This window comes from Gymnoscopelus microlampas (genome assembly GCF_963454915.1).
Source record: "Gymnoscopelus microlampas genome assembly, chromosome: 2".
NCBI lineage: Eukaryota > Metazoa > Chordata > Actinopteri > Myctophiformes > Myctophidae > Gymnoscopelus > Gymnoscopelus microlampas.
Window position 1 is genome coordinate 1,146,195 of NC_139939.1, and position 14,044 is coordinate 1,160,238.

At 39.2% G+C, this 14,044-nt stretch overlaps 1 protein-coding gene across 1 annotated transcript; it reads right to left on the reverse strand.

Moving 5' to 3' along the window:
* Nucleotides 1-305: 305 nt before the first annotated feature.
* LOC311063778 (uncharacterized protein) lies at nucleotides 306-5,698 on the reverse strand (the record flags this gene model as incomplete). Its single annotated transcript, XM_084083379.1, has 3 exons — nucleotides 5,476-5,698; nucleotides 2,163-2,309; nucleotides 306-886 (listed from the first exon to the last, which is right to left on the reverse strand). The coding sequence occupies exons 1-3, from the start codon at nucleotides 5,675-5,677 to the stop codon at nucleotides 306-308; spliced, it is 930 nt and encodes a 309-aa protein (XP_083939505.1). The 5' UTR covers nucleotides 5,678-5,698.
* Between the last annotated feature and the right edge of the window lie 8,346 nt (nucleotides 5,699-14,044).

Sequence of the window (14,044 nt, forward strand, 5' to 3'; positions counted from 1 at the left end):
CGTCTGAGCATCATCGCTGTCATTACGGACCCCACACGCAGTTCTGTCAGGTCTCATCTAGACTGGAACGATTGCCGCACAATGTTTGTATGTCAGAAACTGAACAATGTGTGCTATTTGCATCTTATTTTTATTTTCTGTTATTGTGTTGTGTGTTCTGATATGGACAGAAAATAGCACATTAACATATAACATGTTATACTTTGGCTATTCAAAAACAACAGATCATGCCGCACTATTTTAGAAAAATCTTAAAAAGTTGTGCAAACCTTTGAATATATATATATTTTTTTAAACCAAACATTTTAACTCAAATCTTTGCTTCTGGGGGGTCCCTGGCACAGAACATGTTTGAGATGGTCCGCGGTCAAATAGTGATCGTCCCAGTTGCTTCTCAGAGCCAACTCCCTGTCACATTTGTCACATTTGAAGGCCGTGTGGGTGAAGGTGTGCATGTCTCTCACGTGTTCTATCAAGTCCTTGTTTCTGTGGAACTGCTTTCTGCAAAAACGGCACATCTTATGCTCTATACAGAAAACGTGGTCGGCACTGTGGCCGAACGGGGCCGAGTCCGATCCGTCGTCGATCCTCTCGCGACGTTCGTTTGCGACGTGGTGGTTTGCGATCAGCCGGCGGTCACTGGCCCTTTGTGATGTCACAAATCCATTTGTCGCCATGTTGGAGATGCTGGTCTCGGAGTCTGGATGGATGCTGAGGTTCACCCGTTCCCCTTTCGCTTGTGTGGAATGTTGAACAGCTACCGTGGTACGAGACGGGATCAGCTGGCTGTCTCTTGTGGTGGTTTGTGATCTAAGAACTCTGTTCGTCACGATGTCGGAAATACCGGTCTCTGAGGTTTGATGGATCGATTTGTGTATTTCGGACGCTGTTACAAGACAAAGAATGCATAAAATACACATAATAAACTTACTTAAGAAAATGTATAAAAACAACATATTGAAGGGATTTGTTGATGAGCTCTGAAGATGAACAAAATGAGTTGTTTTTTGTTTCTGTTGGTTTTTTGTATTCATAGTATTTTCAGGACATAGATTTTGGAATCTTTAATTGTATTTCAAATTTGTATTTGATTGATAAATAACAATGAGCAATAAGGGGTAGGACTAGATACGTTTTAAACTTCATCCTAACGCCCTTTTTGATCACTCTAGACTACATGTATTTGTTTTCATATTTGTTATTATTTTCTTACCCATTAAAATCGGGAAAGCATTCAAAGGCTATTAAAAATAGCAGATATACAAGCCCGCAATATATTTGAAAAAATCTTGGTTGTTGGAAATGTTTAACACACACACACACACACACACACACACACACACACACACACACACACACACACACACACACACACACACACACACACACACACACACACACACACACACACACACACACAATCTAGCACAAACCTTCTGGGGGGTCACAAAACATTTTCAGGTGGGGGCCCGCTGCCATAGGCCTATACAATTTGGGGGGTCCTTGACACGGAAAAGTTTGAGAACTACTGGTTTAGAAGGCATTTGTAGAATCGGCCTCAGGTCTTAATGTGTTAAACTCAGTGGTGGAAAAATACTCAAATGTTTTACTTAAGTACAAGTATCAATACTGCAATGTAGAAGTACTCTGTTACAAGTAAAAGTCCGGAATTCAAAATCTACTTGAGTGAAAGTACAAAAGTATTGGTATCAAAATGTACTTAAAGTACCAAAAGTACTAAAATGTTTGAAAATAGCCGATCTACAAGCTCACATGTCGATCGGCTAGCCTCAGTATAATAGCCTCAGTATAAAATAGGACTAAAGTGGTTAATGTGTGCTCATTGTTTTATAATGTAATAATTTATATCTGCAAAGTAACTAGTAACTAAAGTTTCCAAATAATTGTAGTGGAGTAAAAGTACAATATTTGCTTCTGAGATGTAGTGGAGTAGAAGTAAAAGAATAGACATACTCCAGTAAAGTAAAAGTACCTCAACATTGTAATTAAGTACAGTACTTGAGTAAATGTACTTAGTTACTTTCCACCACTGGTTAAACTTGATGAATGTACTTGCAATTCTTTCAGTTTTTCACTACACGGTTGTTCCATAACTCCACACCTTTAACTGTAATGCATGGCAGCTTTGAATTTGTTCTTACTTTTTGTGTCCTGGTCTGGAACGATGCTGAGGTCCATCCGCTCCTCTTTGACCAGTGGAGACTGATGTTGTTGTGGAGCGGCCTCATCCCTCTGACGACTGGACAACCTCAGCTCCTGAAGCAGCTTCTCAGAGACCTGCTGGGAATCTGACAGAGAGAGAGCACAAACAATTACTACGTCACATCAAAAACCACCTAAGTGGAAAGAGCGGCACTCCAAAATAAATACTGCACGACAGTGGCTCAGTTTCTCATTTTATTTTGCGAGAACGCTAACACGTTTCGGCCGCAGCCTACCTCAGAGCAGATTAACAAGTGATACTGGGGGTGAAGGCCCCTCTTTTAACCCATTAAGAACGCATCTGTGTGTCATTTTAAGATTTCTTTGGGCTATTCAAAAATAGCAGATCTACAAGCTCATAGCGCGGCACCGAGTGTCGCGCTATGAGCTTGTAGATCTTCTATTTTTTGAAAAATCGTGAAAATATTTGAATATATCATTTTTTAAAGGGAACATTTTGACTTAAATCTTTGCTTCTGGGGGGTCCCTGGAACAAAATATTTTGAGGTGGGGGTCCGTGGCAAAATACATATAATTTTGGGGGTCCTTGACAAGAAAAACGTTGAGAACCACTGATATAGAAACATACGTTTTTCAAAAAACTGTTAGGATTTAGAAGACATTTGTAGAATCCCCAGAAGCAAAGATTTGAGTTAAAAATGTTCACTTTAAAAATATATATATTCAAAAGATTTGCACACATTTTCACGATTTTTCCAAAATAGCAGATCTACAAGCTCATAGCACGGCACTCGGTGCCGCGCTATGAGCTTGTATATCTGCTATTTCTGAACAGCAAAAGAAATCTTAAAATGACATGCATACGTTCCCTTCCCGGCCTTAAAGGGTTAAACATACACAAATCATCCCCACCTGTGTGGGGGGGGGGGGGTACTTGCTTGACAATCAATCAATTACACAATATCACTGTCACAGTCAGAACAGCAGTTCACAACAATATCAGGACAAATAACACAGATCATCAAGGAATCACAGACATCAATTTTTTTTACGACATCACACTATGAATAATGAGATCATCCAAATAGCACAGAAATGCCACAACAGGGACTCACACATCAGGGAGACTTTGGACATAAGAAAAGAAAAAAAATATTCAGATTATAATTGACAGTGCACATAGTTTGTCTATAAAAAGGGTTTGTAGGAGAAATCATCATTTAGGCCATTTGGTTGCATGGTGTCGAGTTGGTAAATACAAAACATTTCTCTCTGAGATAGCAATTTGGGGAGGTTACCCCCTCTAGGAGTAGTAACCACTTGTTCAATCCCTACAAAGCGCAAAAATGAGGGTGAACCATGCTTTGAGTCAAGGTAGTGTTTAGCCATGGCATATTCAATAAATTAAATTACTACGTCACCTTCTTGACACATTCAGATTTTTTGATTCTTTTCAACTTCCAAATATCAAACCTGCTAGATATCTAGAAACCCTCGGGAAGGCATCGCCGAGCGCTATTATTCGTGGCCGGATCCTCTCGCAGAGCCTTTCACAACACACAGCGAGCAAAACCTCGGCGATCACAGTCCGATCTGCATCAGATCGGGGGGTTTGTCGGCGAGCCACAAAAAAGGTCCCCAACAGCACAATCGGAGCAAATATCCTACAGTGTGTACCCACCTTAAGACCATGGAGTAAGTCAGAATACTCCACAAATAGGTGATGAGTCTAACTATGAAGCAGTGGTTTTGACAGCAAATTGGATTCAGACGTTAATATTACATACATATCCCTTCAATACAATACAACTTACAATTGGGGTGGTTGTATTTAGTCTCCCTGCTCTTCTATTGAGACATTTAGATGGTGTCAAAGGTCATGTCTCACCTAGACAAAGGAACTGACACAGATTTTGACCTGATGATCAAGATTCAATTTATCCCCTGAGCAAGCAGGCCGGCTCTATTAACTCAATGGTAAAAAAAATGTCAGCTCTTGCACAGGAAACCGGGTTCAAATCCGGGGTAGAAGAGGAAAGTTACATAATGCCGCTCTAATATTTCTTCCAACTTGTTTGCTTTAATCTTTTCTACAGGTAGACACTTTTGAACCAAGGGGCTAGCATCCTGTCTCTAAATTGAGGCCATATAGGAAGTAACAGTTCATATGAATGGCTGCTAGTTTCGCTATTTCCAGCACGATTTCCCCCCTGCTGGCTGCAGAAGCAATAACTCTCTATTAAAGCCCATTAAGACCTGAAGCCGATTTCTACAAATGTCTTCTAAAAGTTTTCTGAAAAACCTATGTTTCTATATCAGTGGTTCTCAAACTTTTTCATGTCAAGGACCCCCAAAATGATATGTATTTGACCACGGACACCCATCTCAAAATATGTTGTTCCAGGGACCCCCCAGAAGCAAAGATTTGAGTTAAAAATGTTCGCTGTAAAATAATATGAATATATTAATTTGCACACATTTTCTCGATTTTTCAAAAATAGCAGATCTACAAGCTCGTAGCGCGGCGCTATGAGCTTGTATATCTGCTATTTTTTAATAGTGTAAAATAAGTGTAAAATAATGCTTTTTTAGCTCAAATGAAAAAGTGACACAGATGCTTCTTCAGGTCTTTATGGGTTAAAGCGAATGGGTTTTTGGCTGGACTTAACTCTTGATTTTATAACCTTAATAAACATTGTCATAAATACTTTATGCTTTCAGGCGCTAGTTTAAAGTCCTCTTTCAATTACCATGATATGCGTTTAGTAAATGATGGTCCAGTTATTTATTGAAGGTTAAACCTCACATAAAGGGTTAAAGACGGGGTGCCGTGATTTTCAGTGATCCCCCCCCCCCTAAAACATAATCATCAGGTATCATGGTTATACTAGGAAGAAGATTTTTTTCAAAAAAGTGTACAGAAATTGTTAAAATTATGTTTTTATGTGGACACGCCTCCAGTTCATTAAGTATACCTGGTTGTCACCTTAGCACCTCCTCCACCATCTTAGCACCACCCACCTGTCCTAGTCCCTCCTCCTCCTCATGCCCACACCTGTTGTGTTATGATAATGAGGGGGAGGGTTTACTATGTCACTAAAGCGCTGTTTTTCTATTGGCACGTTTGACCCTCAAGGTTTCAGCCTCCAGGAAGAAACTCCAAATAGTCAGAGAAGACATAAAACACCATAAAAACACCACCAGGGGGCGTAATGAAGTTCTATCAACCTCATAGACACATGGAAAACAGAAAAAGTGCAAAGACATGGCACCAACTATAAGTAATCATACCTATTCTGTATAGGCGTATGCATGGACTGAACGAGTCGGTCAGTTGTCGCATGTCTCGTTTCAGCCGGACCACTTCCCTCCTGGACTGAAGAGCTCGCTTTTCATATTCACTGATGGTTCTCTCCAGCACGCCGAAGATCTCCTCAGCAGCCACTGTCAGTCGTTCCTGGATAAACGATCTAAGCTGCTGTCTTCCTGACATTTTTGCAAGACCACCGACACCGACCACGCTCTCTCCTCGAATGGCTGTTGTACACACACATGGCAAATAATCACAAAAGTGCAAAGTCTGAGCAGCATGGACTGCCTCTGATGATCACCAGATGTTGCCCCCCGTGACCCCAGTGGTGGGGGTACCACTGGGGTCACTCAATCGTTTTACTTATGTAAAAGTATCAATACTGCAATGTAGAAGTACTCTGTTACAAGCAAAAGTCCGGAATTGATGATTTACTTGAGTAAAAGTACAAAAGTATCAAAATGTACTTCAAGTAGCAAAAGTAAAAGTACTCATTATTCAGACATGTCCCATTTCACAACTTTTCAAATCTCAAAATCTATTCAAAATAACCAATCTACAAGCGACGCATTGTGAGCTTGTAGATCGGCTATTTTCAAATAGCCAAAGTTTAATATGGCTGAAATGGTTAATGTGTGTTTTGTGATAATTATACAAATCTAACGTTTTCAAATAATTGTAGTAGTGGAGTAAAAGTACAATATTTGCCTCTGAGATGTAGTGGAGTAGAAGTAAAAAATACTGAAAATTGGAAATACTCAAATAAAGTAAAAAATACCTCAAAATTGTACTTAAGGACAGTACTTGAGTAAATGTACTTAGTTACTTTACACCACTGCCCAACTCTGGATAAGTGGTTGCAGATGGATGCATGGATGGATGCCTCTGCAACTGTTGTTGTTTTGGTGAATATTGCATCTGCTTCCGGGTTACAAACCTGTAGCCTGACTTAACCACTATTGCCATCTGCTGGCCTGTCCTGGAAGATTTTTTGCACCAAAGATTGCCACAGAGCCAGCAGCCATATTATCACTTCCCACAGGTGTTACCAATGATACTAATGAAGGCTCTGTTCCATTTAGTGTAGCACAGTTGGTTCTCAGATTTTTCAATTTCCACGAAATGGACGGGTCCGTTTGGTTCTGGCATAAGAATTGTCACACCCAAAAAATTGCACAAAAGGGTCAGTACAGTAGTGTTACAGCAGTGTTTAACACTTCAAATTTGGGGAAACCTGGGGACCATTGCTCTGATCAGCTCAGTATAGGCCTGGATTTGAAAATCTAGTAGCGAATCTACATTGTACGAATATCCAACCCGACGCACACTACTTGTGTGCGACTGGTCGGCTACGGCCCTTGCAAAAGGCCGGAGTCCCTGAATCAGCGTAAAGTAGATAATACTCAGACCTACTCAAACCTGTGTCTTTGATGGTTTTTATTTACTAACACAAATACAAACATACATTAACACACCTAGCAGACAATCGTTCTACTAAGCGGCCAGCTAACTACTATCTTAGGGCGGATTCAGACTGGGTCCGATTGATTCGAATCGTTCCCGAGTACGGTTGGCCTCTCCCAGCTGGCCAGTATTCACATTGGCCAAGATTCTTGCGCACCCGAGACCATTTAATTTAACAGTAATGGTAAGATGTGCCTCATGGGGGCGCTGTTTACAATGGGGCTTTGGGAGATAGAGAATGTCATTCACAGAAGAAGAGTCACTTGTCAGAGTTAAGAGTGAATAATAAAGTTTGACTGTGTGTTCCTGACGTTGTCTTGAGTTATAATAACAACAGATCAACAATACACTACACAACCAAAGCAGTGTGTGCACTGGTCTTTGAAACCTCGAAATGTAACGTCGTCGCTATTAATATGATATTGGCGTCACGGACGCATCCTTGGTATTTTAGCAGTGACGTCACAGACTAATCCTTAGTATATTTATCCTTATATACGCGTTTGCTACACATGTGTTTTTTGTTTATGTTTTTTAAGAAATAATAATACAATATTACCGACATGAATCTTCACACAAACAATAAATATATCAGCATATATGACCATTAATCTTCGTGTATCAAGTGCTTTTCTACTTACTACTGATCTGTTGAGGGACTCCAAAAGACTGAACTCTCCCTCAAAGTTCCTCACAAAGACCCATAAAGGATGTCGCCTCCCCCCGGATATCATGTATTTCTCCTCAAATAGCACGCTTCGACTACCTCTCATCCCCCATAACATAGGCATCAGGCATGTCATTTGAGCCTCTCTCTCTCTCCTCTTTGAGATAAGGGAATGGTATTTACAACCTACCAACACTCTGAAAGGACCCACTGGTATGAGACCTTAGAGCAGGGGTGTCAAACTCATTTTGGGGTCCGGGCCACATTGGTCAAATGGTGACTTGATGTGGGCCGAAACCAGTTGCGGACGCGCGCGCACACGCATTCAGTTCAGTTATACAGCATCTGTTGTCTCAGACACTGCCACTAACTACGTATATCACTTTTTTTCATTGTATTAAGAAGAATAGCTACTTTAATTATTGACATTAAAAACAAACAATGCAATTTAAGGAGCCCCAATAAACCATTTTAAGTAGAATAATTCAATTTGAAGTTAAACAATACCTGGTTGTGTGGGTGGTTAGGTAACGATTACCATGTTTTAAGCCACATTTTCACTACAGTGCCAGATTTTTTCCAGCGAAATAATTAGATTTATAGAACAACAGTGGTGTAAAGTCACTAATTACATTTACTCAAGTACTGCACTTAAGCAAAGCTTTTATGTATTTTTACTTTACTAGAGTATTTCCAATTTCCAGTACTTTTACTTCTACTCCACTACATCTCAGTCACTGCTGTAACTATAGTATATCAAATTCTTGTCCGAAACCGAATATCGAATATAGGAAACACTTGGCCGAATGGCTGAAAATTATTATTGAAAAAAAAAAACAATATATAGGCTACATTTTTTTAAATATTATTTTGTACCATTGCTGACATGGCTATGCCTCTGTTGTAGAGCTACATGATTATGTCAACACTTATCATAACTATAATCCATATTTAGATCAGTTATTTAAAACATGTTTATTTATTGTGTAGAATTATTTATTTACTATTGTGTAGTAATATAATACATATAATTAGCATGCCATACAGTTGAATTATTAAATGAAACATTAAATGTGTACTAACATTTTTAGTACTTTTACTTTTGGTACTTTAAGTACATTTTGATGCCAATACTTTTTTACTTTTACTCAAGTACATTTTGAATTCCGAACTTTTACTTGTAACAGAGTATTTCTATATTGCAGTATTGATACTTTCACTTAAGTAAAGTATCTGAGTACTTTTTACACCACTGAACCCAGTGGGTTGACCTTAAATCTAGTAAACATCCATCATTTACACCTGTGCTTCTCAACTTGAAGTCAAGGACCCTCAAATGAATATGTGTTTGGCCGCAGACCCCCATCTGAAAAGGGTTTGAGCCAGGGACCCCCAGAAGAAAAGATTTATGTTAAAACATTCAAGATTATTCCATTTTTTTTTTGTATTAACAAAAATAGCAGATGTAGCCTACAAGCTTGCAGTGCGGCAAGAAGTGACGCACTGTGAGCTTGTAGATCTTCTATTTTTGAATAGCCAACGTATAAATGGATAAAGTGGTTAAAATTATTATGATGCTGCATTAACACATTTTGCTGGAATCCCCCCAAAGACCCCTGGCTGTGAAGTTGGGAAGCACATGGAGAAAGTGGAAAGCATTCTTTCACACAAAAAAACGTTTATTTTTTTGCTGGTCAAAGTAACATTTGTACATGTCAGGTATAATGATAGCAAATCTATTCTATTTGTTTTAAAATTAACCAAAATGCTCTGGGTTAAATTGAGCCAGCTATCCTAATATTAATCACTATTCATATTTTATTTTTCCTTTGCTACTCTAATCATGCCGAATGACATTTCATTTGGATGAATACACTCATTTAAGAGAAGTTGTAATAAAAAAAGTTCAGAATAACAAACATTACTTGATTGGTTTCATATCGTTTAAAGCTTCAGTATGTCTATGTCACTTTTTTTTTGAATAAAATGTGAATTTGTCCAGTCTGTATGGACGAGTATGTTAATGCAATATAACTTATACAGTACACCTAGACACAGGAGCTGACACAAATTTTGACCCCATGGTCAAGATTTGATTTAACCCCCGAGCAAGCAGACAGACTCTGTTAGGTCATTGGTAAAAATGTCAGCACTTGCGCAGGAAACTGGGTTCAAATCCGGGGTAGAAGAGGAAAATTTGAACTTGTAGATCTGCTATTTTTTTGGTGCATGACACCAGACTGTAAATGCCTAATCCTAAACCCAACCTGAATCTTTTCTAAATTGTAAGCCTAACTCTACTTATTTTAACCAAACAGTTATACACAGGCACGCACGCACGCACGCACGCACGCACGCACGCACGCACGCACGCACGCACGCACGCACGCACACACACACACACACACACACACACACACACACACACACACACACACGATCATACTACCATGTCACACAGAAGCATCAAAAGTAGCAGATCTACAAGCTCGAAACGCTGCGCGAAGCGGTGCGTTTCGAGCTTGTAGATCTGCTACTTTTGATATTTTTGAATTTCAATCCTGAAAAGTAACAGTTTTGGACATAATGAGGTTTCCACCCAGAGAGAGTTTTTTTTTGTTATGTTTTGTTTGTTTTGTTAAAACAAAACATATATATAAAAACAAATCTCTATATTCTGATAGTAGGGGTCTTCAACATGGGGTCTGGGGACCCCTAGTGGATCCTCAGAGTTACTACAGGGGAGCCTGCAAATCTCGGTGTGATAGGCTGATGATAGCAACTGTTTAAAAGAGAAAAAAGAAAAGCTGCACTGTGTTAACTTTCTCTTCTACCTCGGTTTGGAACCAAGGTTTCCAGCAGAAGTGCTGAAATTGCTACCACTGAGCTAGAGCCTGCCTGCTTGCTCAGGGGAGATATTGAATCTTCAGCATCAACATTCGTGTCAAACCAGAAACAGGATTGTGTCAAAGGTCATGTCTCACCTGGACACAGCATAATGGTCTCAATAGAAGGTGGAAAGTAACTAAGTACATTTACTGAAGTACTGTACTTAAGTATAATTTTGAGGTATTTGTACTTTACTTGAGTATTTCCAATTGTCTATACTTTTACTTCTACTCCACTACGTCTCAGAGGCAAATATTGTACTTTTACTCCACTACAATTATTTGAAAACTTTAGTTACTAGTTACTTTGCAGATATAAATTATTACATTATAAAACATACATTAACCACTTTAGCCCTATATCTATACATAGGCTATTTGAAAATAGCCGATCTACAAGCTCACAACGTGTACTTTTGCTTTTGGAACTTTAAGTACATTTTGATACCAATTTTGTACTTTTACTCAAGTCAATTTTGAACTCCGGACTTTTACTTGTAACAGAATATTTATTGATACTTTTACTTAAGTAAAACATTTGAGTACTTTTTCCAACACCACATTTATTTTGAGGTCCTTAAAATGTCACTTCACTGTCATCTGGGGAACCTCCAAAATCACGTGGGGACCCCCTGGGGGTCCCCACCAACAGGTTGAGAACCACTGTTCTAAGGTACCGGCATAGTACAGGATCTGTAAAGGCTGTCCGTCTCCTGCAGGAGAAGCCAGAGGCTGCAGTTTGTTTGTGATTGTGAAACATGTTTCACAATGACATTCAAGGCTGTATTTTATTGTTACATAAGGTTCAACTTTATTGTCATCAATACCAATTATAAAGTAAAAGGCACGTGCAGGTGTTTAAAACTCGGTGTTAAATGTGAACTGTGTTAAAAAACCTAAGCTGCATAATTACATTTAAAAAATGGTGCCACATAAAGTGTTACATACAGTAAGAGTAATAACACTTATTGTTGTACAGTAACAGCATCCATCGCAATATATAGACATTTAATGCATACACAAACAACTTGGTGTCACTAAATCAGGTGTCTTCAACAGGGGGTCCGGGACCCCTAGGGGGTCCTCAGAGCCACTATAGGGGGTCCGCCAAATCTTTGATTTACTTTTTTTACATTAACCACTTGAACCCTAAAATTCCTTTTCTGAGGGGAACATTAGCCGAAAATAGCAGATCTACAAGCTCTCAACGCCTCGCGCTGCGAGGCGTTGAGAGCTTGTAGATCGGCTATTTTTGGCAAAGAGGCTATAGGTGTAGAGGGGAAAAATAGCAGACTAAGTAAAAGAAAAACTTTAATCTGAAACACAATTTTATACAACATAGAGTAGGGGGGCCCTGCTTCATCTCTCTCTCAGCTAGGGGGTCCTTGGCCTGAAAACGTTGAAGACCCCTGCACTAAATGATCTTGTCACTTTTAATTCAATATATAATATTATGTAGGCCCAGTCTTAAATAGTTTATCTAAACACTGACAGCTGATCATCCAGAAGGGAACTTTGAAGAATACATATTTGGCAGATGTCTATGTTTTATGACGTAGATGTGTGTTGCTTCAATTTGACCAGATTCAAAACAGTGATTGGGCTCTCTGCACAAATGACCATCCCGACAGTGGGGAATGGTGCAGTCAATGGAAAAAGATGAGCATTTAGGATCCAGTATTCCTGAAACTGTCCTCACACTCATATCTGTAATCACAAAAGAAATAGGTCCCTGGAACCAAACCTTTTTCATCCCCAAAATGATATGTATTTGGCCGCGGACCCCCATCTCAAAAGATGTTGTTCACCAGAAGCAAAGATTTGAGTTTAAAATGTTACCACAAATTGCACAAACTTTCAAAAATAGCAGATCTACAAGCTATGTAACCACTTTAACTAATGGTTAAAGTGGTTACATAGTTCCCTGTCTTAATGGGTTGTTAAACAATAATCATTTGGACCTGTCTGTACTTTCAGACAAGCCCCATTAACACAGCCTCACCATCACTCTCAGAAATCATCTACTACAGTAGATGCTTGACTGCCTCATGTCTGAATGACAAAACATACACATCATCTGTGTCCACAGCAAATCTAGCAGTGGTGGAAAAAGTACTACATTTGTTTTACTTAAGTAAAAGTATCAATACTGCGATGTAGAAATCCTCTGTTACAAGTAAAAGTCAGAAATTCAAGATTTACTTAGTAAAAGTACAAAAGCATTGGTATCAAAATGTACTTAAAGTACCAAAAGTAGAAGGTATACTCGTGCAGAATGTCCTGTTTCACAAGTTTTCAAATGTATACAAATCTGTTGAAAATAGCAGATCTACAAAACATCGCATCGCATTGTGAGCTTGTAGATCGGCTATTTTCAAATGGCCGAAATGTAGGGCTGAAGTGGTTAATGTAGGTTTTGTAATAATAATAATCTTCAAATAACTAGTAACTAAAGTTTTCAAATAATTGTAGTGGAGTAAAAGCACAACATTTGCCTCTGAGATGTCGTGGAGTAGTGTCGTCGAATTCTGATCAATCAGCAATCAATAAGGGGGCGGCGATAGCTGAATGGTTAGTGAGCCCGCCTAGGGAGCCAGAAGCCCTGGTTGCCCCAGGTTCGATTCCAGGCCAGGTCAGCATATGTGTCGATGAAATGAAATTTGTCCCTGAGCAAGACTCTTAACCCCTAATTGCTCACAGGTTCTCATTGGAAACAAGACCGCAAGGACTTTCATGAACGACCTGTTAAAAGGAATTATTCTTATCCTTAAAGGCATTGTAGGGAGTTCAGACATAATCAAAGAAAAAAACTGTTGTCAAACACCGCCCCTCCAGCAGTTCTTTTCCCCGACCACCAGGGGGTGACGCAGGGGGGACTTTTTAAATGAGTCATGCCCAAAATAGGTTGCCTTATGCGGATACAATTCGCGGAAATGCCCGACCCTACGGTTCTCTGAATTTATATTTTTAAATAGGCTCTTTCATGATAAATTGACCACATATATGAAGCTAAACAACTAAATTCTATCCAAACGATTTTTTAAAAGTAAATTATGTGCCTCAAAAAAGAAGTTTGAGAGCGTTTTAAAACCGAAAGTAAAAAGTTGATACGGGCACGGACGCGCACGGACACGCACATGCGTGCGTTAATTTACGACCCGGACATAAACAACATGAACATAAACATTAGGGAAAATACGGATTTCAGACAGAGGACTGTGTTTCAATGAAGGAAAACACCCCAGCATCATTATATAGTGGCTGATAGAGGGGAGAAAATGCAAAAAATATATATATACATATTTTTTAAATTTAGGCTTAATGTTCCCTACAATCCCTTTAAGGCACATAGGAGTCGAGACAATATTCTAGGTGGAGGTGGTTATGCTTTATGTACATGATATCATGGTCAGCATTGAGACCTGGAACTGTGTCATTTTTAGATTTGAGCTAAAAAGCATTATTTTACACTTTTGGCTATTCAAAAATAGCAGATATACAAGCTCATAGCGCGGCACCGAGTGCCACGCT